Raw genomic sequence first — 23,452 nt, forward strand, 5'->3', positions numbered from 1 at the left:
TGCATGTGCGTGTGCGTGTGCGTTTGCGTGTGCGTGTGCGTGTGCGTGCGCCCGCGCGTGTCTGAGTGCATGCGTATGCGCACGTTTCTCGTGTGAAACAGCGACGCGCGAAGACGTGTATCCTCGATGCGTTCACTGCATTTCATACAGCAAAACTAGGGCAGTACGATATCTGCATGATAATATGCTGAGTTGCACAGTTATATACATACATTCGCACGCACGCACAAACACACGAACGTACAAACACACGCGCAGGCATGCACATATTACATTATTTTACATACGAACACGCGTAAATACATACGCAGAGCCCGTTACTAAAGGCAGCTGAACTTTCTATACAACGTTATTACTATTGCTATGCGAGCGCGTGCACTGCATGCTGAACAAAGTGTGATATCACTATCGTGAGTGTGTTCCTATGTGCCATGACGGTAACGCTTAGCACTTGCTTACATTGCCGTCACCAATGATCCGTCGATACAAAACACTCAACTGCTGGAATACTCAGCACCGGGAAGAGGTCTCGATAACTAGCAAAAGCTATATACAAATTAGCTCTTGGCCTTCATATAAAATAAAATGAAATCTATTTCGCGGTGTTACCTATTCCCTTGTATAAAGTTCGGAGGTGGCTCTTAAATACGGATGAGCATGCGTTGTACATAATAATACATATTTTCGTTATCCAAGATGTGTGTGCAGTCTATTACCTAACGTATTAGGTAACAATACCTAATTGGTATAATACAATTATGTTACGATGTGGAATAGCTCTAGCTGTGTAGCCCTGTGATCCACAACTCGTGTATCCTGTTTTGGGTGGATTGTTTGCTCAGTTAGAGCTAGATTCAAAACGATAACGGACAAATATCCTTCATATGGATGGATACTTAATACTCATCTTTAACAAATACTCAATCCAAAATTTGTATAGCCTTTTATAAATTTTTGTGGGACTATAAAATAGCCATGAAATGTATCTAATGATATGTAAATGTCTAAAATTGGAACACGCAATTTATAAAATAAATAACAAATGTATTGGGAAAATAATTCTACTAGAAACTCTACAGATAGCGTTCCCAGATGAGTTAGAATGATTTTTCATGAACACAGAGCATGAATTAGAGCACATGGATCATTACTTTTCACCTTCTGTCTCCCCCCCCCCCTGTCCTACGTTCCTTGCTCACTCTCGCTCGCTCCTTCTCTCTTACTGCCCCTATCTGTTTGTTCCTCTACCCCTCACACCAAACTCTATTTGTCTGCTGATAGGTCTTTCTCATGCATTCCACACTCCTCCACTTCCCCTCTCTCCACCGTAATTTTACCTAGCAATAAACACCGACAATTTTGTCAAACTGTTGGCATAATTATCGCACACTGAAATGCTATTCAAAAAGTAATTACAGCCAAGAACGTCTTAAAAATTGATGTCTATATTAGATATTCACATATACATAAACCTTTAACAGTCTAGTATGATGTAGAATAACTGTAATTTCAGGACGTAAACATACAATACAATTTACATACATAAAATACCATAACATGTCCCACGCAAATGCTTGCTGATGGAATGTTGCTAATTAAAGTCATTCTTGCTGTTTCAAATTAATGCATGGAGTCCTAATATATTCATCATAAAAATTATATCTTGTTATTAAACATGCAACCGATTTTCGTTATAACACTGGTGTAGAATGATAACAATGTGCTATAAAGCTTGTGCAGTACAGATCACTCCCCATTCTAAGTCGACATGGAGAGCACTGTTTAAATGACCAGCTTTCCTCGTTATACATGTTTAGGAAATATAGTGCTGTAGTATTACTATTATAGGTCTTCCTGGCCAATAATGCAATAACGATATCAAATGAGGGCTACCTGGATTTTAACAGGTATCATTTTACCCGAAAACGTACAAGCTCCATTTAAATATTATATATAAAATATATAGATGATATTTGCTGAGTAAAAACTTGCTGTAAAATGTACTAGCACCTTTGTGTAGGTCAAACAGTAACATTCTATTACAATGATACGTATACTATAATATGAACTAAAAAATTTATACACACGATTAAGATTAGGCTTTTATAGCACCTAAGTAGGTAGACTGAGCAGTTGTAGAAATCAAGATTATATCACAGACTCTTACACTGAACTGATGGTCCCTCTGTTGTTTCACTGACTCATAACAGACTACAACACTTTCTTTTGGTAGACACGGATTTAGATTGCAAATCCACAGTGCCATCCCTGACACTGTGTTTAGTCCGCTTATTCATCTGATTATACTGATTCTTCTCAGATTCAGACAAAGGAAGGAAATATTCGAAAATAAATTCAAACAAGGCATTCACGTTCTCGCCTGTAATACTCGAAGTTTCATAGTAGGGTGGAGGCTTCTCCGGTTTCCATGTAGGATTTAGTTCACGGGCTAAAGCAATGGCAGTTTCACGATGAACCTGAAAAATATAATTGTATTTCAATCAATTACCCTAATATTTTCTGAACTAGTGAACATGCCAGTATATCCTATAACACACAAAATCTGATGGCATGCCATGTTTTTGGCACACAAATCATACAGAAATAGATAAAAATAATTATAGGAATTACATGGGTAATTTAGACTGGCCCACAATATAGCATGTATATTTTTAACACTAGTACAATGCTTACCTGAACATTAGTGAAAAACAATAAAGTAACCTCAAACAAGTAACAAATGATGTGTAAAACAATAATTGTACATGAATTAATGCACGCATAAGTGTTCTGTGCTGCACAACGTTGTGCATGTAATCCTGGGTGAATGAATGTACATGCATCTGTGTATGTGCATGAGTGAGTACATGGTTTTACATGTGCATGTGTTCATTCACGTGGGAAAGTGTTTGCACACACCTGTCGATTAGACTCAAGCACAGCATCTACCTTGCATCCTACTATTACAATCAGGCAATTCTCCTCAGTATGGGAATTTACCAATGGTAGAAACCGTTTCCTGCAAACAACATAAATCATCACATCGAAATTATGATCAACAACAGACATATACCTGACACAATACCCCATCACACTTGTATATAACGGGTCACAATCACACAGGCATGCACCCAGTACAGAACAGATGCTTATGTCCCAGTTAAGGCCACGTAAGGATGGTACGTTTATCTCTAAAAATGTTTTGTGACCTCGTTACAATGCAGAATATGCTAAAAAGCTGTAAATCATCAGCTTGCTTTCAAGTATAGGATTGTTTTACAACATTCACTTGAGAAAAAGGAAGATTGTTCAATAGAAAACGCCCCATTTGAACAAGGTCATGTCTCCCTTACCCAATTAAAATAAAGTGCACAAGAATTGTTTTTCAAATACATGTTGTTTAAGCGACATGCATGTTTATCAGAGCCCTGATAAAGTGGGGACAACTGTATTAGCGTGAACATATGTATACAATATGCTATGCATCTATCTATGAATATATATCCATAAGTGCTCGTTAGAAAATGGTGTCTGTTTCATGTATGGCTCTTCCCACTGGATATTTACAGACCAGTACAAATTAGCTACCCAGATACTCATATATGATATTTTACTATGTATATTCGTTAATTACTTTCACATATTTTGCATTCAAGTCATTGAAATTAGAAATATGAACTAAGGAAGAATGAATATCATGGTCGTAAAGGTAAAACTAATTTGTAAAAGTCTCCACGAATATCCACTATCATAGTTCTTACTCCAGCTGGTTGAATGTATCCTTCTGTGAAATGTCAAAGGCAAGAATTGCAGCTTTGGTTCCACGGCAGTACAGTGCACTCAATGACATGAACCTCTCCTGCCCAGCTGTATCCTGATCAGACATACCACAGCTATTATTGTATATTTATTGCATTGTGGGAACAAGAGTTACAAGGCTTCAGAAACAGCCTTTGAGGAAGCAAATCCTTGCCTTTGTAAAATGTAATGGGAATTCCAATTGTAAATAATATAATTCTACATTACTAGAATTGTGGCAGGTTTAAGTATGTAAACAGTATTTGCAAAATTCATAAATAAACTAGGAAATGTATATAGCTGGTCATCATATCACTTACGTATACAAGACAGCCTAGTATAATAAAGAGAAAATTTCTGATTTGACAACAATACATGCTAACACCAACAGCACGAATATATATATATATATATATATATATATATATCAAGAGCATATAAAGAAGGAGAGCGTATAACGGTGAAATGCTGAAACCATGTTGCAGTATTAGTCGAATTAATAAACTACCAGATTTTCACCGCTCAATATCTCAGCATAGGGACATCGTGATTCGTAGGGACAAGCAGTTTGTTTTATATTAGCAAGGTAGGACAGCTGATCAATAATACCACAAAGAATCGTCAAAATAAAACGGGCAAAATTTCTTAATTCAACTAATACTGCAACATGGTTTCAGCATTTCACCGTTGTACGCTCTCCTTCTTTATACGCTCTTGTATATATATATATATATATATATACAGTATTCGTTTTATATACACCCGTTTTATACTAATTGAGATGTACGCACACCCTTGAAAATGACTATGCAATCCCCACATTCCAAGACCAGCAGTCAGAAAATGCTACCAAATGCATGCAAGATCATATAAAGCATATGGATGGAATTGAAAAACAACGATTCAGCAAGGGAGTACAAACAGACTCTTGTAAGACTTACCCAGATGGCAACATTGTGCGGTCCCCATCGCTTTAAGTAGAAAGAAGCCCAATAATCTGGAACATAGGAAAGCAATTTTTGGTGATTGATAACATACTGCATTATATATAATACCCCATGAAAATTCTCTGTTACATATTTCAAAACTGTCAAAGATAAGCATTCTTTAGGGCTATACTAAAGTATGCCTCGTCCTATCACTATGTACATCATGTTATCCTACTGAATTAGCTTCCACAGATACAAAGATATTTGGATGTATACATTGAACTAGGTGTGTGTGCGATATACACAGCAATTGTACTCATGGGCAAAGTACAGAAGCATAGAAGCATACTAGGCTGCATAGCTAATATGGGTGATTACATAATAATAATTATTTAAAATCTTACTGGCTCCTCTTGTGGGTCGAACTTGCCTTCCTTATATCGTTTGATTAGCGAAGTCTTTCCAACATTAAATTCTCCTAGAATTATGACTTTCAGATTTCTGTAATTATGAAAAAATTATACACTTATTGACACACAAATCTTACTAATGAACTTAAATAATAATTATTATTTAATTTTTTAAATATCAAACCAACTTCAAAATAGCCATGTAAAAAGCCATACAGTGACGAATAACATTATCAATGAAAATTTGCAGTGAATCCTTTTACATTCTTAAAAACTACTGTCAAAAAGACTAGGCTTTATTGAGAAATGCGTACAATGATTCAAGACACAGTTTCACAAATAGCTGGTGTACTAATGAGAGGGAGATAATTACACACTTGTATAATCCACCTCTGTACGCAGAACTTCTAGCACTTCTGCATACACACCTTACATATTTGCACCATGAAGCACACATGTATAATTCAGCTATAGTCACTGTCACTATATTATTAAAAACTATTATTATTAGTCACTATTAAAAAATATTGTCATAGGTTGACGATGTTGCCGGTGAATGCTTTGGTGTAATAGCTGTTGAAGGACTATCCTAAGAACTGTAAATTTAGATCGGAGAATTGGACACAAATGTGGTGAAAGGCAAAGAGTAAAGAAAAAGATAAGAGAAATAAGGTAAAGATGTCATTATAGACAATATATTTACCTTTACTTTAACAAACATTAGATGCTTGAACATGAATGTTGAGGTTAGTTAATGCTAGCACACAAAACTTCTTCCAAGGCTACTCAAAAGCTGATAAGCAAACCCACAGTTGTACAAAGATTACAGAATAAATATATACTTTATTAGAGTAGTTGTCTAGATATAATAACAAATATACATCTTTTGGTGAAAAAAGTAACATAAATCAATTGCTCAATTGAGCCAATGTAAAAGATAGTGTCTGCAACAATGCTTGCTGGACAAGGAACGAGTTGTTATACAATCAAGCAGAAAAAACTTACGCTTTATTTTTTCTTTCTGCTTGCATGTTTACTGCCTACCCTGGCATGCATCAGTAGGCCTTAAGGATCAGAAATAATGTAACTATATTACAGGCAATCAACAACTGATAAATAAAAATGTTAATATTACAACACTGCGCCTCAGTAGCTCCTGTGACAGGACATATTGTGACTGGTAGATATTAGATGAAATAGGTAAATATTAAGTCGATTTACATGCATCCTTGACCTAACTCTGCTATGTAGCCCTCGCTCCCACCAACAGGGTGACCCGTAGTCAACTTGCCTCACCGGCAAACTCGACTCGTGTGTCGAGATTACCCGACTGGAGGTCGGCATGCTCGGCTTGTGGGTCTAGATGACCTGCCTGAGGATCGGGCAGAGCTGGACTCACAGGCTACTATAGACATGCAGGTACAGCTATAAGAATTAGAGACAAACAAAAAATGCCTCCATAGAATATCTAATTAAATACCAGAACACTTATATTTACATACAAATACATCAACCACCTTAAAAAATCAAGCAGAAATAATCCCTCCCATACTACAAATATTGTATAAAATCAAGGAAACTTATCAATTATATTATTTTAATTGCTCTGACAACACTATATTTGGATTCATCAAATTTTTTCTCCATCTATGAGAATGTTTTCAGTACATGTATTTGTATTTGAATTGTAATTTGTATGCAATAAAGATTTACTAATAATAATAACATGTGTTTCGACGTCGGAGAGTGTGAAAGATCTCAAATGAGTTATCCGGCGAGTCTATAGCTGCCGACCTCCAGCCCAGGCAAGCATCGCCACCGTGCAAGCGGAATTGGCGGGTGGGTCGAGTTAACCGGTACTCCACTGCACAGGTTCTATAGCCTATATGCCTAGACAGCACTTGGCAGGAGTAAATAATAAACAAAGATATAAATAAAAATCTCCACATAGATTTATATATACTCTCCTGCGCAACAGTGACGGTAAAATGCCCGATCACCTATTAATCATACATGGTAAATAAATAACAACCATTGCACTAGTACTAGTAGATACAATAATGTAACCCAAACACAGGATAGGGTTTACAATAGCGAGCCTATGGTCTTCTGTGGAGGAACCCCTGAGTGAATCACTCAGGGCAGTTGTGTGCGTTGCTTTCAGAGACTAGAGCTCCAACCTGGGTTATTCTCCACACGAACCGTTTCTCCGCTATCCTAGAACTTACTATGTATCACAATACTGTGTATTAAACTAATATAACGGTGTTACAAAAATACGCATAGCGTTTGGTGGTGCTAGGTGGGCGAACGCATATGCGCATTGGGAATGCGTACGTTACAGGTCAACAAAAATGGGGCTCAATATATCGCACTATCGTCATTTCGAATTTTGTAACACGTATATTGTTTTAATACAGAGTATTTGTGATACAATAGTAAGTTCCAGGATAGCGAAGAAAAGTTGTGTTGAAGAATAACCTAGGTTGGAAGTTCTGTCTCTGAAAAGCCACGCAACCGCCTGAGTGATATTCACTCAGGGTTCCTCCACAGAAAACCATAGGCTCGCATTGTAACCCTATCCTGTGTTTGGGTTTCATTATTTGTATTATAGTATAGTACTAGATAGTATAGGACACTATAAATACAATAATAAACGTAACCCAACTGCCCAACACAAAACTCAACACGAGAAATATTGACCCAAGGATATAAGATCTGTCCACATTTGCACGATAGTTTGCTTGCAGGGCGTTGGATTTTGCACCTGCGAAATGACAGTTGTGGTCAGCGATCGACATGAACGCAACAATCCGGCGGAGTCGACAGCGCTGCATCTCAGTCACTTCGCTGTAGCCTGTGGTAGAGTGGGGGGGGGGGAATCATAGTAAACCCTGTTAGCCCAAATGTGTTCAACATACAGGCGCCGAAACAGTGAACAGCACAGAGATGGATCAAGAACGATTCTCGAAGGAATGGTCGTTGGATCATTTATGAAAGTTGTCCAACGAGATTGCGGCGCACGGTTATTAGTGTCTCAGATTAAAGATGGAAGCTCCCATCGTACGTAGTAGCAACAATACTTTGCAAGCGAATGAGGTAAGCTTCCATTTACCTACGCAAGCCTAACAGTTGAAATAGAGGAGCCTTGCCACCTTAACATAATTAATGAGCAGGCAAAACTAGACAGTACTATCAAACGAACACATTCACTGCAGCACTGGCATGGCTACTGGCAGTGGCATAAGTTACATGTAACACACTGACAGTACAGAATGCATCATACAATGAGTACAATATTTAAGGGCATACAACTTCTTCAACCAATATGTAGCTTTTTGAAATTTCACATTGGACATTGTAGCCTCATACGTCACGCTGTATAGACTTCTTACTAGCAAACCCCGGCAGTCAAATCTTTACTTAACAGTAAACAATCCATGTTTAACCGTCCTCTTGAGGGTCAAAAGTTACACACACATTACTCTTCGCATGCAGGCGAGAAAGTACATTTCATGGTCGCTTTTCAAAAAGGCCATAAAAATGGTAGGTCATGCTGAAACAAAAAAGTTTTTCATACACATCGTCAACACATGTGTCCTCAAAAATGCTAAAACTGCCCTGTGCCCATTGCCTTTACCTCGCCAATTCTCGGCAAGTGATGGCTTTCCTACCTGATGTACTATATATCAGGCCGCCTATACACGGAGCCTAGTCGAAGCCGTTTAGATTTGTGCGCAATTCTGCAATTCCTCCCGTATCATCCTTAAAGGAACGAGGTGCCTCCAGGTCTAGGGTTATTTTCAGCTAATTTAGCGTTATAATTGCGCTACAGTAAAAAGTTTCATGGTTAACTCACCATATAAAATATTTAAAAAAATGTTTTAAAACTCACGACTAACAGTTTTGATTACAACGCGGTGGCGCCCTCAAAGCGCAACGATCTGAGCAAGTTGCGCAAAACCACGTTCCAGCCAAGGCTACAAGCCAGAGGGTATTTCTATTTATTCATTTAATAGCAAAAGTGATTGAGTAATATACTAAACGGACATATAGTTTCAGTTTAATAAGGGAAAATTTGCCCTAAAGATATACGTTCCGTTATTAATACATTTAGGTATAAATATAATTGGCACCTTTTGTGATTAGTCGCCGTCAATTTACCTGAAATAAAAATGCAAATACGCAACTTTTTCAAGGGTGGCCGCACGGTCCGGGGTGTCATGGCGCCGGTTCAACATTTTCGTAGGCAGTTGAGTGTAAATAATTATTAAGTATCTGGTGACAATACCTGTAGGTATAGACGATCTTGTTAATACAGTAAGTAACAGTTGTCATGGCAGTAAACCTAGAGGCTACTTGTCGCCTGTTAAGTTAAGGTGGAATGTTCCCCTGTCTTTTAAACTGCTTTGATCTTTGGCTTTGGACCGCCAGCTACTTAACATCCCAAGTCCGTTTCCGAATTACGCCCCGCGCCCTCACGTGCCGACTTCGTGAACTGCCGTACGTCGAGCCGTTTAGATTGGCCAACTGTTGACAGAACGCAGGACGGCCGGACAGACGAACGATCATGCGATTCTACAGCATGTACCTGACTACGTCAGATGACTCAAAATACGCCCCTCGAGTCTTGGCTCATGACTTGTGTTGGGTTACATTGTAATTAGTGTACTATTAGTACTATCAAGGCCGTACGCAGGAAATTTTCTGTAGGGGGGCAAAAGTACTCCCCATGCCCCCTGTTCCCTAAAGTTTCGCAATTTCACATTTCTTTATTTAAAGTGTAATATTTCTTTGATTGGTATGTAAGATAACCTTTTGTCACATTTCTATTTTATTTCTAAAAGTGTACAGTATTTGTCCCATTAAAAGGCATACTCTGAAAATTTCTAGGGGGGCAACTGCCCCTGCTGGCGCTGCCCCCCTGCTGCGTACGGCCCTGAGTACTATTACTATAGCATTAGTAGTATTACTATTAGTATTAGTGTACTGAGCCTGCAGTTTCTTCGCTGACTACGGCCAAAACACGCGTGTATGCTAACGTGCGCAAGTACATAGGTACGTATTATTACGTAAACCAAACAAATAAACCTTACCACCACACAACACCAAGTTGTTGATAAGGCCGTGAACCGCGAGTCACATTTCCATCGCTAACAGGATGTTCTGTAGTTAGACGATCACAGTGCCTTCTAAACTTCGCAAACAGTCATTGGTGTATGGAGACAATGTGCCAGTCTATTTAACGGAGAGCTAAATCACTGTGGCTAATGTAATGTACTGACGTCAGGTACAATTTTACTACACGTATTTTTCAGTAGGATTAATAGAAAACTAAAATTTAACTATGACTAACAACAAAAATAAAAAACTAAAAGAAAGATAGTATTTATTACAATAATATAATCACACTTATAGGCAGCATATATTTCATCCAGTACGTTTAATTCTCATTATATCCGGGCATTACGTTTGTTTACCACACCGAAATAACAAAACAAAACGAGTAGGATCTACGCCATATTCGTTTCTGTTTGTGAGAGATTTGTTCGCACATTTTTACGGAGTACTCGTTTTTGTCGCGTTTATACGACGAGATTTTTAACACAGTGGACGTATACAGCAACGATGTGTTTAGGATTAGGTTGCTTGGTAAGAAATAATTCATTAGGTGCAGGGTATTTTTCGATTTTAATAGAGAACGATGACGTATTTTGGCTAATCTGCCCTGGTCACATAAGATGCCAGACTGTCACTGAGTCACCTCATAAGTTATAACCTCATAAATAGGTAGGCTACTATTATTAATATTAGTCTTCAAAAGTCCTAGGGACTATAATCTATATAACGAAGATGGAGAGAGAAGTGGATCAAATCGATAGATCAACGCTGCTGATTGCGCCACAATTGGCCACTGGCAGCAAGATCAAGCCCGCACGTACAGCACACGCGCGGCGCCATTGACTATATATATACAACATGGTGTCGAACTCACCGACAGTCGCCGCCGCAGTTTCCACAACTCACCGTTTTAAATCAGTTACAACTCCCGTGTTCCTGCAGGTGACGCCACTTTCCAACTATCGTTGGAATCGCGGAACATTGCTTAACAATATACACCCGCCAATTTTGACAATCGGCCCGCCAGAATGCGCTTAAATCACAGAAATGCCTCAAATATACTTGCTAAATGATACTTAGCCTGCTACAGGATAAGGCGGCGGCTGGCTGAACCGTTGGCGGCTGCGCAATATATACAGTATTCGTTTTATATACACCCGTTTTATACTAATTGAGATGTAGCACACCTTGAAAATGACTATGCAATCCCACATTCCAAGACCAGCAGTCAGACCAAATGCTAACCAAATGCATGCAAGATCATATAAAGCATATGGATGGAATTGAAAAACAACGATTCAGCAAGGAGTACAAACAGACATCTTTGTAAGACTTACCCAGATGGCAACATTGTGCGGTCCCCATCGCTTTAAGTAGAAAGAAGCCCCAATAGTCTGGAACATAGGAAAGCAATTTTTGGTGATGATAACATACTGCATTATATATAATACCCCATGAAAATTCTCTGTTACATATTTCAAAACTGTCAAAGTATAACATTCTTTAGGGCTATACTAAAGTATGCCTCGGCTATCACTATGTACATCATGTAATCCTACTGAATTAGCTTCCACAGATACAAAGATATTTGGATGTATACATTGAACTAGGTGTGTGTGCGATATACACAGCATTGTACTCATGGGCAAAGTACAGAAGCATAGAAGCATACTAGGCTGCATAGCTAATATGGGTGATTACATAATAATAATTATTTAAAATCTTACTGGCTCCTCTTGTGGGTCGAACTTGCCTTCCTTATATCGTTTGATTAGCGAAGTCTTTCCAACATTAAATTCTCCTAGAATTATGACTTTCAGATTTCTGTAATTATGATAAAATTATACACTTATTGACACAAATCTTACTAATGAACTTAAATAATAATTATTTAATTTTTTAAATATCAAACCAACTTCAAAATAGCCATGTAAAAAGCCATACAGTGACGATAACATTATCAATGAAAATTTGCAGTGAATCCCTTTTACATTCTTAAAAACTACTGTCAAAAAGACTAGGCTTTATTGAGAAATGCGTACAATGATTCAAGACCACAGTTTCACAAATAGCTGGTGTACTAATGAGAGGGAGATAATTACACACTTGTATAATCCACCTCTGGTACCAGAACTTCTAGCACTTCTGATACACACCTTACATATTTGCACATGAAGCACACATGTATAATTCAGCTATACTGTCACTATTATTATTAAAAACTATTATTATTTGCATTAAGCATTAAAAATATTGCCATAGGTTGACGATGTTGCCGGTGAATGCTTTGGTGAATAGCTGTTGAAGGACTATCCTAAGAACTGTAAATTTAGATCGGAGAATTGGACACAAATGTGGTGAAAGGTAAAGAGTAAAGAAACAGATAAGAGAAATAAGGTAAAGATGTCATTATAGACATATATTTACTCCTTTACTTTAACAAACATTAGATGCTTGAACATAAATGTTGAGGTTAGTTAATCTAGCACACAAAACTTCTTCCAAGGCTACTCAAAAGCTGATAAGCAAACCCACAGTTGTACAAAGATTACAGAATAAATATAATACTTTATTAGAGTAGTTGTCTAGATATAATACAAATATACATCTTTTGGTGAAAAAAGTAACATAAATCAATTGCTCAATTGAGCCAATGTAAAAGATAGTGTCTGCAACAATGCTTGCTGGACAAGGAACGAGTTGTTAGTACAATCAAGCAGAAAAACTTACGCTTTATTTTTTCTTTCTGCTTGCATGTTTACTGCCTACCCTGGCATGCATCAGTAGGCCTTTTAAGGATCAGAAATAATGTACCTATATTACGTATTACAGCAATCAACAACTGATAAAATTAAAATGTTAATATTTACAACACTGCCTCAGTACCTCCTGTGACAGGACATATTGTGACTGGTAGATATTAGATGAAATAGGTAAATATTAAGTCGATTTACATGCATCCCTTGACCTAACTCTGCCTATGTAGCCCTCGCTCCCACCACAGGGTGACCCGTAGTCAACTCGCCTCACCGGCAAACTCGACTCGTGTGTCGAGATTACCCGACTGGAGGTCGGCCTGCTCGGCTTGTGGGTCTAGATGACCTGCCTGGAGATCGGGCAGCTGGACTCACAGGCTAGCTATAGACATGCAGGTACAGCTATAAGAATTAGAGAACAACAAAAAATGCCTCCATAGAATATCTAATTAAATACCAGACACTTATATTTACATACAAATACATCAACCACCTTAAAAAATCACACAGAAATAATCCCCTCCCATACCTTACAAATATTGTACTAAAATCAAGGAAACTTATCAATTATATTATTTTAATTGCTCTGACAACACTATATTTGGATTCATCAAATTTTTTCTCCATCTATGAGACTGTTTTCAGTACATGTATTTGTATTTGAATTGTAATTTGTATGCAATAAAGATTTACTAATAATAATAACATGTGTTTCGACGTCGGAGAGTGTGAAAGATCTCAAATGAGTTATCCGGCGAGTCTATAGCTGCCCGACCTCCAGCCCAGGCAAGCAGTCGCCACAGTGCAAGCCGAATTGGCGGGTGGGTCGAGTTAACCGGTACTCCCACTGCACAGGTCTATAGCCTATATGCCTGACAGCACTTGGCAGGAGTAAAATAATAACAAAGATATTAAATAAAATCTCACATAGATTATATATACTCCTCCTGCCAACAGTGACGGTAAATGCCCGCTCACCTATTTAAATCATACATGGTAAATAAATAACAACCATTGCACTAGTACTAGTAGATACAATAATGTAACCCAAACACAGGATAGGGTTACAATGCGAGCCTATGGTCTTCTGTGGAGGAACCCCTGAGTGAATCACTCAGGGCAGTTTGCTGGTGCGTTTTCAGAGACTAGAGCTTCCAACCTGGGTTTATTCTCAACACGAACCTTTCTCCGCTATCCTAGAACTTACTATGTATCACAATACTCTGTATTAAACTAATATAACGTGTTACAAAAATACGCATAGCGTTTGGTGGTGGCCTAGGTGGGGCGACCGCTATGCGCATTGGGAATGCGTACGTCACAGGTCAACAAAAATGGGGCTCAATATATCCGCCACTCGTCATTTCGAATTTTTGTAACACGTTATATTTGTTTAATACAGAGTATTGTGATACATAGTAAGTTCCAGGATAGCGAAGAAAAGTTCGTGTTGAGAATAAACCCAGGTTGGAAGTTCTAGTCTCTGAAAACGCACCAGCAAACCGCCCTGAGTGATTCACTCAGGGGTTCCTCCACAGAAAACCATAGGCTCGCATTGTAACCCTATCCTGTGTTTGGGTTACATTATTGTATCTATAGTACTAGTACTAGTAGTAGTAGGAACTATAAATACAATAATAAACGTAACCCAACTGCCAACACAAAACTCAACACGAGAAAATATGACCCAAGGATATAAGATCTGTCCACATTTGCACATTTGCACATTGCGAAAATGAATTGTGGTCAGCGCTCCATGAACCAACAAGTGCCGCGGAGTGACAGCGCTCATCTCACGTCTACTGCTGTGACTCTGTGGTAGAGTGGGGGGATTCTAGTAAACCCTGTTAGTCCCAAATGTGTTCACATACGCGCCGAAACAGTGGAACGCACAGGGATGGTATCAAGAACCTTCTCGAAGGAATGTTCGTTGGGATCATTATGAAAGTTGCCACGAGATGGCGCGCACGTTTTAGTGTCTTCAGATTAAAGATGGAAGCTCCCATCGTACGTAGTAGCAACAACTATTTGCAAGACAGAATAGGTAAGCACTCATCCATTTACCTACGCAAGCCTACAGGTTGAAATAGAGAGCTGCCACCTGTAACTAATTAACGCAGGCAAAAACTACACAGTACTATCACCACCACATTCACTGCAGCACTGGCAGTGGCTACTGGCAGTGGCATAAGTTACATGTAACACACTGACAGTACAGAATGCCACCATACAATGCAGTACAATATTTAAGGGAGCATAAACTTCTTCAACCAAATAGAGCTTTTGAAATTTCACTGTGACATTGTAGCCTCATACGTCACAGGCATGTATAGTTCTACTAGCAAACCCGGCAGTCAAATTCTTTCTAACAGTAAACAAATCCATGTTTAACCTCCTCTTGAGGTCAAAAGCTTATCCAACACTTACTCTTCGCATGTCAGCGGAAAGTACATTTCATGGTCCTTTCAATAAAGCCATAAAAATGGTAGGTCACTGGCTGAAACAAAAAAGTTTTCATACACATCCGTCAACCATGTCCTCAGAAAATGTCTAAAATCTGCCCTGTGCCCCATTACCTTTGACCCCAATTTCGGCACAGTGATGGCTTTTCCTACCATGATGTCTATATACACCGCCTATCACGAGCCTAGGTCGAGCCGTTTAGATTTGTGCCGCAATTCTGCATTTCCCCCATATCCTTAAAGGAACCAGTAGCCCTCTAGGTTCTAGGGTTATTTTCAGCTAATTTAGGTTATAATTGCGCTACATAAAAAGTTTCATGTTCAATCACCATTAGAAATAATTTAAAAAAAATGTTTTAAAACTAACGACTACAGTTTGATTACAACGACGGTGGCGCCACTCAAAGCGCAACGATCTGAGAAGTTGCGCAAAACCACTTCCAGCCAAGGGCTACAGCCGAGGGTATTTCTATTTATTCATTTAAAAGCAAAAGTATTGTAATATCTTATAAACGACATATAGTTTCAGTTATAAATAGGGAAAATTTGCCCTAAAGAATACGTCCGTTGTTAAATACCATTTAGGTATAAATATAATTGCACTTTGTGATTAAGCTCGCCGTCATTTACCTGAAAATAAAAATGCAAATACGCAACTTTTTCAGGGTGGCCGCACGGTCCGCGGTGTCATGGCGCCGTTCAACATTTCGTAGCGTTGATTGTGTAAATAATTAATAAGTATCTGGTGACAAATACATGTAGGTATAGACGTTTGTTATACAGTAAGTACAGTTGTATGCAGTTAAAATCCTAGAGGCTACTGTCGCCTTTAAGTTAAGGTGGGAATGTTCCCCTTCTTTTACACTGCTTGATCTTTGACCTTTGACCCCAGCTTCAACATCCCAACTCGTTTTCCGAATTACCCCCCCCCACGTCCGACTTTCGAATCCGTACGTCGAGCCGTTTAGATGTGCCCAACCTGTTGACAGACGCACGACGGGCCGGACAGACGAACGATCATGCGATTCTACAAGCTGTACCTGACTACGTCAGATGACCTCAAAATACCGCCCTCGAGTCTTGACTCATGACTTGTGTTGGGTTACATTGTAATTAGTGTACTATTAGTACTATCAAGGCCGTACGCAGGAAATTTTCTGTAGGGGGGCAAAAGTATTCCCCATGCCCCCTGTTCCCTAAAGTTTCGCATTCACGATTTCTTTATTTAAAGTGTAATATTTCTTTGATTGTATGTAAGATAAACCTTTTGTCACATTTCTATTTTATTTCTAAAAAGTGTACAGTATTTGTCCCATTTAAAAGGCATACTCGAAAATTTCTAGGGGGCAACTGCCCCTGCTGGCGCTGCCCCCCTGCTGCGTCCGGCCCTGAGTACTTTACTATACATTAGTATGATTACTATTAGTATTAGTGTACTGAGCTTGCAGTTCTTCGTGCTGACAACGGCCAAAACACGCGTGTATTGCTAAGCTGCGCAAGTACATAGGTACGTATTATTACGTAAACCACAAATAAACTTACACCACACAACACCAAGTTGTTGATAAGGCCATAGCCGTGAACGCGGAGTCACATTTCCATCGCTAACAGGATGTTCTGTAGTTAGACGATCACAGTGCCTCTAAACTTCGCAAACAGTCATGTGTTATGGAGACAATGGCCAGTCATTTAACGAGAGCTAAATCACTGTGGCTAATGTGGACTGACGTCAGGTACAATTTTACTACACGTATTTTTCAGTAGGATTAATAAAACTAAAATTAACTATGACTATACACAAAAATAAAAAACTAAAAGAAAGATAGTATTTATTACAATAATATAATCACACTTATAGGCCAGCATATATTTCATCCAGTACGTTAATTCTCATTATATCCGGGCATTACGTTTGTTTACCACACCGAAATAACAAAACAAAACAGTAGGATCTACGCCATATTCGTTTCTTTGTTTGTGAGAGATTGTTCGCCAACATTTTACGGAGTACTCGTTTTTGTCGCGTTTATACGACGAGATTTTTAACAGCAGTGGACGTATACAGCAACGAGTCTGTCTTAGGATAGGTTGCTTGGTAAGAAATAATTCATTAGGTGCAGGGTTATTTTTCGATTTTAATAGAGAACGATGACGTATTTTGGCTAACTGGCCCGGCCCCTGGTCACATCAAGATGCCAGACTGTCACTGATTCACCTCATAAGTTAAACCTCAATAAATAGTAGGGCTACTATTATTTAATATAGTCTTCCAAAGTCCTAGGACTATAATCTAATAACGAAGATGGAGAGAGAAGTGGATCAAATCGACTAGATCAACGCTGCTGATTGCGCCACAATTGCCACTGGCAGCAAGATCAAGCCGCACGTACAGCACACCGCGGCGCCATTGACTATATATATACAACATGGTGTCGAACTCACCGGCAGTCCGCCGCCGCAGTTTCCACGAATCACCGTTTTAAATCAGTTACAATTCCCGTGTTCCTGCAGGTGACGGCGGCCACTTCCAACTATCGTTGGAATCGCGGAACATTGCTTAACAATATACACCGCAATTTTGACAATCGGCCCGCCAGAATGCGCTTAAATCACAGAAATCCTCAAATATACTTGCTAAATGATACTTAGCCTGCTACAGGGATAAGGCGGCGGCTGGCTGAAACGTTGGTGGGCTGCGCTGATTCGGCTGCAGCAAGTTTAATGCGGCAAGACAGGCTGCAGACTACGCTGTTGACATCGCGGGTGAGTCAGTACTCATGGTATGCGCAGCCGCCAACGTTCAGCAGCCGCCGCCGTTATCCTGTAGCAGGCTAAGTATCATTTAGCAAGTATATTTGAGGCATTTCGTGATTTAAGCGCATTCTGGCGGCCGATTGTCAAAATTAGCGGTGTGTATTGTTATAGCAATGTTCCGCTGATCCAACGATAGTTGGAAAGTGGCGTCACCTTGCAGGACACGGGAGTGTAACTGATTTAAAACGGTGAGTTTGTGAAACTGCGGCGGCGACTGCCGCGAGTTCGACACCATGTTGTATATATATAGTCAATGGCGCCGCGCGTGTGCTGTACGTGCGGGCACAGGCACTTGAAGCATATCAACTGTAAACACACGGCCGCCATTGCAATTGGCGATACCAGAAATGCACTCATCAACATAAATAGTGAGAAGAGCAGTATAGAGGCTCAGGGTTCCGCGTTTTGGTCTAAATATAGCAATGTTACCTACAATCCCGGTGCCGCTGGCCATACCGGTTACAATATGAGCGAAAAACCGTGGCGGCTCGGCGTGTAATGTCCTCTCTGCACAATCGACCGATTTTACATTGGCTATAGTGTTATTATTGCAATAGATATTAGAAGTAAGGAATTAAAAAAAGGAAAAAAGCAGCCCGCGACAACCCTGTTACCCATGTTCGTGGCTGTGCACATCGTGGCTCGTGCTTGCTGGCTGGGCGGCATTGATTGAAGTACGGGGGGGGGGGGGGGAGGTTGAATGCACTGATTGTTACAGTCGTGTGGGTGTGGTTATTGCTGTATATGTAGGGGTGGGCACCGCTGGTATGAGGGAGCGACAGCAAAACTTTCCCAGAATTGAGCAAAAAGCTGTAATCAGGGATGACACAGGAGTGTGCCGGCATGCAAAAAGAAATGTTGCTGTGACTTTCATTACGATTTTCCATGTATATAGTCAGAAGGATTGACACTATTTTCACAACGGCGGGTAAATACAGGAACATTTTCACAACGGCGTTGTTAAATTTTGCAACGGCGGTGCGCCGCAGTGCCTCCTATCAAAGTGACAATAGCTGTGGCAATATTTTATATCTTGCTGATTACACACATGTAATAATCTCTGTTTAAATTTGTTATTATGAAAACATTGCTCAGAAATGGTAAATCCGAAAAAATATAGCGAAATATAGTCTCACCTCACAGTGGATATATCACTGATTACACCAACTTTAAAAACACTAGTTATGATTTTATGCAGTTATTGCATAGAAAACTGGATTTGAAGACATCATACCAGCTCCGCATGTTATTGTGTCCAGGCAATCTAAAAACAAATGGCGCCTTCATAGTAACTGCACCTGATTAACACAAAAGGGCATTTGATTCTGTGTAGTAAAAATTATTGACTTGTCGTATGCAGTGAAGCGCAGCAGCGAAGTGCTTTTGTGAGCGAGTTTGTTGTTAATGTTAGACTAGCACGAATCAAACAACTGTGGAAGCAGTAGGCCGTGTACTTTGGATCTCGGAGAATTACTGTTACGCTAGCATTAACCTCTGTGTTTGCACTCACACCAACATTGCTGCGATGCGATTATTTGCATTAATTTACTGCACTCTGGTCGATGTCTCGCGCTATCGCGAGAAAGTCTGAGAAATGGCAGCGGAAATAAAAAACACTAATCAAAATTGTAATCGTGCCTGTTTTGGTGAATACGAAGGTCCTAAGACATTTTATCATTACTCTAAACAATTGCTGATGCAATAACGGTGAGTGTCATAAAAGTGGGCAAAGCATGAGATTTTGCTCGAATATATTACTGTTATGTCGAGCTATGGTACCCAAATCTTTCACTGTGCTTCTAGACCCAGAGGATATAGTATTTACTGGATAAATTTTTCTTTGTTTTGTCAGCTGGGAACATGTTGTGGAAGTGCAGCAGCCAGTCTTTGCTGTGGCTGCTGCCCAAACTGCAAGAATTCCACCTCGTCTCGAATTATGTATGCAGTGATACTCCTCATAGGCTCTTTTGTAGCATGCCTCATGTTGATACCTGGCCTACAAGATCAACTCGCCAAGGTAGAATATAAAACTTCAATTCATTTGATCAGATGTGCTGTTTGCATGGTGCCTGCTTAATGTATGATTGAATTTGTTATGAATACATGTGTTGATGGTCGAATAACTATAGCACTGCAATTAGTAAAAAAGCAGCATTAGTAAAATATTATCTAGAAATAATACTGGTTACTGTGTCGTATAATTTTCTTGTGATTGACTGTGTGATTTTATGTATCGATTAAATCTTCAAGATTCCAGCTCTATGTGAGGGCTCAGAGGAGGGCATCAACGATGCACTGGGCACATTGGGACATGAGGGACTGGTGGACTGCAGCAAGCTTGCTGGATACAGGGCCGTGTATCGGATCTGCTTCTCACTGACATGCTTCTTCTTCTTATTCGCCGTCATAATGATTAATGTGAAGCATTCGAAGGACCCTCGCAGTTCAATTCAAAATGGGTGTGTGAAATAGGAGAAAGATTTGCCGGTTACAATGGTTACAATGTTCATACCTTAAGTTTCTATATAAATTGATGCGCTTACTCTTTCATTCCTATCTCTCACTCTAATTGTTGTTTACTTACTTGCTCTCTATCTCTTTCTCTCTCACTCTCTCTGTGTATCTTTCTCTCTTAGAACAAATGACGCTATAGAATCCCTTCCCATCTTACCTATTCACATTACCAATTGGTTCCCATACCTTGACCCATTCGGAAATTCTTAAGGATACACTCAAGGTTTTATGCAAAATTTCATTTATTTTTAGCTCATATGACGTAGTCAGATGCAGCTTGTAGAATCGCATGATCGTCCGTCCGTGAGTGCGTGCGTCAACAGTTGGGCACAAATTTTAACCGCTCGACGTGTGGTCACGATATTCGGGACGTGGGGGGTAATCCGAAAACGAGTTGGGATGTCGAAGCTGGGGTTCAAAGGTCAAAGGTCAAGAGGTGTAAAAGAAGGGGGAACATTCCCTCCTTAACTTAAGGTATAGGGAGGAAATGCAGAATTGGCTGCGGCACAATCCTAAACGGCCCATCGACCTCTAGCAGTTCGGTTGATCAGTCCGAATGCTAATAGACATCAATGCGGGCTAGGAAAAGCCATCACGTGATGCCGAAATATTGGCGCGTCCCAGCGTCAAAGCGTTAATGCGGGGCACAGCGGCAGATCTTTTAGACATTTTACTGAGCCGGCATGGTCCTGAAGACGAAAACGCGAGCTTTGAAAAACTCTTTTTGTTTTAGTAGAGTGACCTACCATTGTTATGACTTTATTAAGAAAGAGACCATGGAAATGTTACTTCCAGCTGACATGTGCAAGAGTAAGTGATTGAATAAACTTCTTTGACCTTACAACGGGAGGGTTAAGACAATGGAAGTTGTGTTCACTTGTTAGAAGAATTTGAACTCGACTGGTTTGCTAGCTAGATCTTACATGCCTGAGTGTATGACGGCACAGGTCACAAGTGAAATTTCAAAGCTAATTTGTGTATGAAGAGGTTTATGCTCCTTAAGATCGTCATAAATTTCCTATAAGGCAATCATAGTAGTCAGTCGGTTACATGGCTACTTATGCCCACTGCAGTAAGCCACTGCACGCTGCATGATGGTGGGTCGATCAAAGTACGTGCATTCTTAATTTTTTGCCTGCCGTATCTTAAGGGTACAGGTGGCAGCTACTCTATTTCAGCTCTGATACGCCTTGCGATAGGTAGAATGGATGAAGTGACATTATATTCGCTGTCTATGGCAAGATAGTAATGTTGTACTACCGTACGAATGGGGAGCTTCCATCATTTAATCTTAAGACACTTAAACGTACGCGCCATCTCGTGGCAACTTTCATAACGATCCCAACGAACATTCCTTTGAGAAGGTTCCTGATACCATCCCTGTGCCTTCCACTGTTTCGGCGCGTATGTGAGCACATTTGGGACTAACAGGGTTTACTAGAATCCCACCACTCCACCACAGAGTCACCGCAGTAGACGTTAGATGAGCACTGTCGCTCCGCGGCACTTGTTTATTTTCATTCTTATTTGATGGCTAACACTAGGTGCCACCTCTGTGCATGCATATTTCTCCATATACCGATGCATATGAACTTTCAGAGCGTTTTGATTGCCTGCGTTTGGTGTAGGGAGCTGTGGCCCTTTAAACGTACATTTACTGATGACGTCAGACACATGAACCAACCAAGCATGTTCGCGGTATTCATTATGCCAGAATCTATCAGCATCAACCCTCCTAGAGCTGTCAACTGTCAGTGATAGTTGGAATTGCCGCGATGTTGAAAATAACATTTATACTTCGATACACAAGGGCCTGGATTTGTTGACACGTAGCTCAGTGGTGTTATGCAGTACACAGCGTTTGCGCATTTCGCATCCAATTGCGGGCATAATCCTAGTAATTTCTCACAATTTCTCAAGCATAGAAAATTGTACCAATTTAAGGTTTCCTTTAGTAGGAAAGATATATCACAGTAAATACTAACAGTAGATGTTTTGCATACATTCACCCATTTCGCACACAGGCAGTCAATCATTGTGAAAAGAAGAAAAAACTTTTCTGTTTCGATTTCTGCCATAGTGTCTGATGTGATGTATATAAATGAATATTTCTCTGTCATTACAACTCGGAATAATTATATTTTACACTTGTTTTAATGGTAACACAATGCTGTAAACATACATGCCATGGTTTTGTATTAAGTGCCATATTTTATGCGTTAAGGCTTGAGTGTATCATTAAGTTCTACTCCTATTATATGGATATCCATGAAGATATAGCTGAAAATATATGAATATGAAAATAGCATGAAGTGCAAATTTGTTATTTTGCAAGCTTTTAAGAACACATATCACTGCCAGGTCTTACAACAAAATTATTTGGCTCTCTCTCTCTCTCTCCCTCTCGTTCTCCCCCCTCTCCCTCTCCTTTCCTCTCTCCCCACTCTCCCTCTCCCTCCCTACCTCCCTCTCTCCCCCCTCCTTCCCCCTCCCTCCCCCCTCCCTCCCTCCCTCACTCCCCCTCTCTTTCTCGCCTCATATATATATGATATATATATATATGATATATATATATATATATATATATATATATATATATATATATATATAGTTGTCGTTCGTCGAGTGTCTAGTGTGTCGTTACGTTA

General features: G+C 39.7%; 2 protein-coding genes across 8 annotated transcripts in view; one reads left to right on the forward strand and one right to left on the reverse strand.

Moving 5' to 3' along the window:
* Window positions 1–1,429: 1,429 nt before the first annotated feature.
* Window positions 1,430–17,098, reverse strand: LOC106809818 (ras-related protein Rab-20-like). Of its 6 annotated transcripts, none has more exons than XM_014813074.1 (7): window positions 17,019–17,098; window positions 12,989–13,073; window positions 11,986–12,082; window positions 11,596–11,652; window positions 3,762–3,874; window positions 2,950–3,019; window positions 1,430–2,477 (listed from the first exon to the last, which is right to left on the reverse strand). In XM_014813074.1, exons 2-7 carry the CDS (start codon window positions 13,012–13,014, stop codon window positions 2,202–2,204), a joined length of 639 nt encoding a protein of 212 aa, XP_014668560.1. In that variant the 5' UTR covers window positions 13,015–13,073; window positions 17,019–17,098; the 3' UTR covers window positions 1,430–2,201. The 6 variants fall into 6 exon arrangements, with proteins under 6 accessions (XP_014668560.1, XP_014668519.1, XP_014668544.1 ...); XM_014813033.1 differs by having other exon boundaries at window positions 2,920–3,019; window positions 17,019–17,097; XM_014813058.1 differs by having other exon boundaries at window positions 2,920–3,019; window positions 12,989–13,048; window positions 17,019–17,072.
* LOC106809803 (probable serine incorporator) overlaps window positions 10,625–23,452 on the forward strand; it is a 21,177-nt gene continuing 8,349 nt past the window's right edge. The window contains exons 1-3 of one of the 2 annotated variants that reach the window (XM_014813014.1): window positions 10,625–10,789; window positions 20,143–20,307; window positions 20,541–20,749. In XM_014813014.1, coding sequence (XP_014668500.1) covers window positions 10,766–10,789; window positions 20,143–20,307; window positions 20,541–20,749 — 398 coding nt within the window. In that variant the 5' untranslated portion in view covers window positions 10,625–10,765. The remainder of the gene's footprint in view (window positions 10,790–20,142; window positions 20,308–20,540; window positions 20,750–23,452) is intronic. The other variant, XM_014813022.1, reaches the window with a different exon arrangement.

Source organism: Priapulus caudatus, unplaced genomic scaffold, assembly GCF_000485595.1.
Source record: "Priapulus caudatus unplaced genomic scaffold, Priapulus_caudatus-5.0.1 Scaffold15, whole genome shotgun sequence".
NCBI classification, from domain to species: domain Eukaryota; kingdom Metazoa; phylum Priapulida; class Priapulimorpha; order Priapulimorphida; family Priapulidae; genus Priapulus; species Priapulus caudatus.

What these genes read in the sequence shown, in the direction of transcription:
- LOC106809818 (XM_014813033.1), bottom strand. Translation starts at nt 13,014, where the DNA reads ATGCAAGCAGAAAGAAAAAATAAAGC. An exon ending in TCGACCCACAAGAGGAGCCA is followed by an intron (nt 11,653 to 11,985) that starts GTAAGATTTTAA and finishes CCTATGTTCCAG; the next exon opens with ACTATTGGGGCTTCTTTCTA. An exon ending in CGCACAATGTTGCCATCTGG is followed by an intron (nt 3,875 to 11,595) that starts GTAAGTCTTACA and finishes ATGTCTGATCAG; the next exon opens with GATACAGCTGGGCAGGAGAG.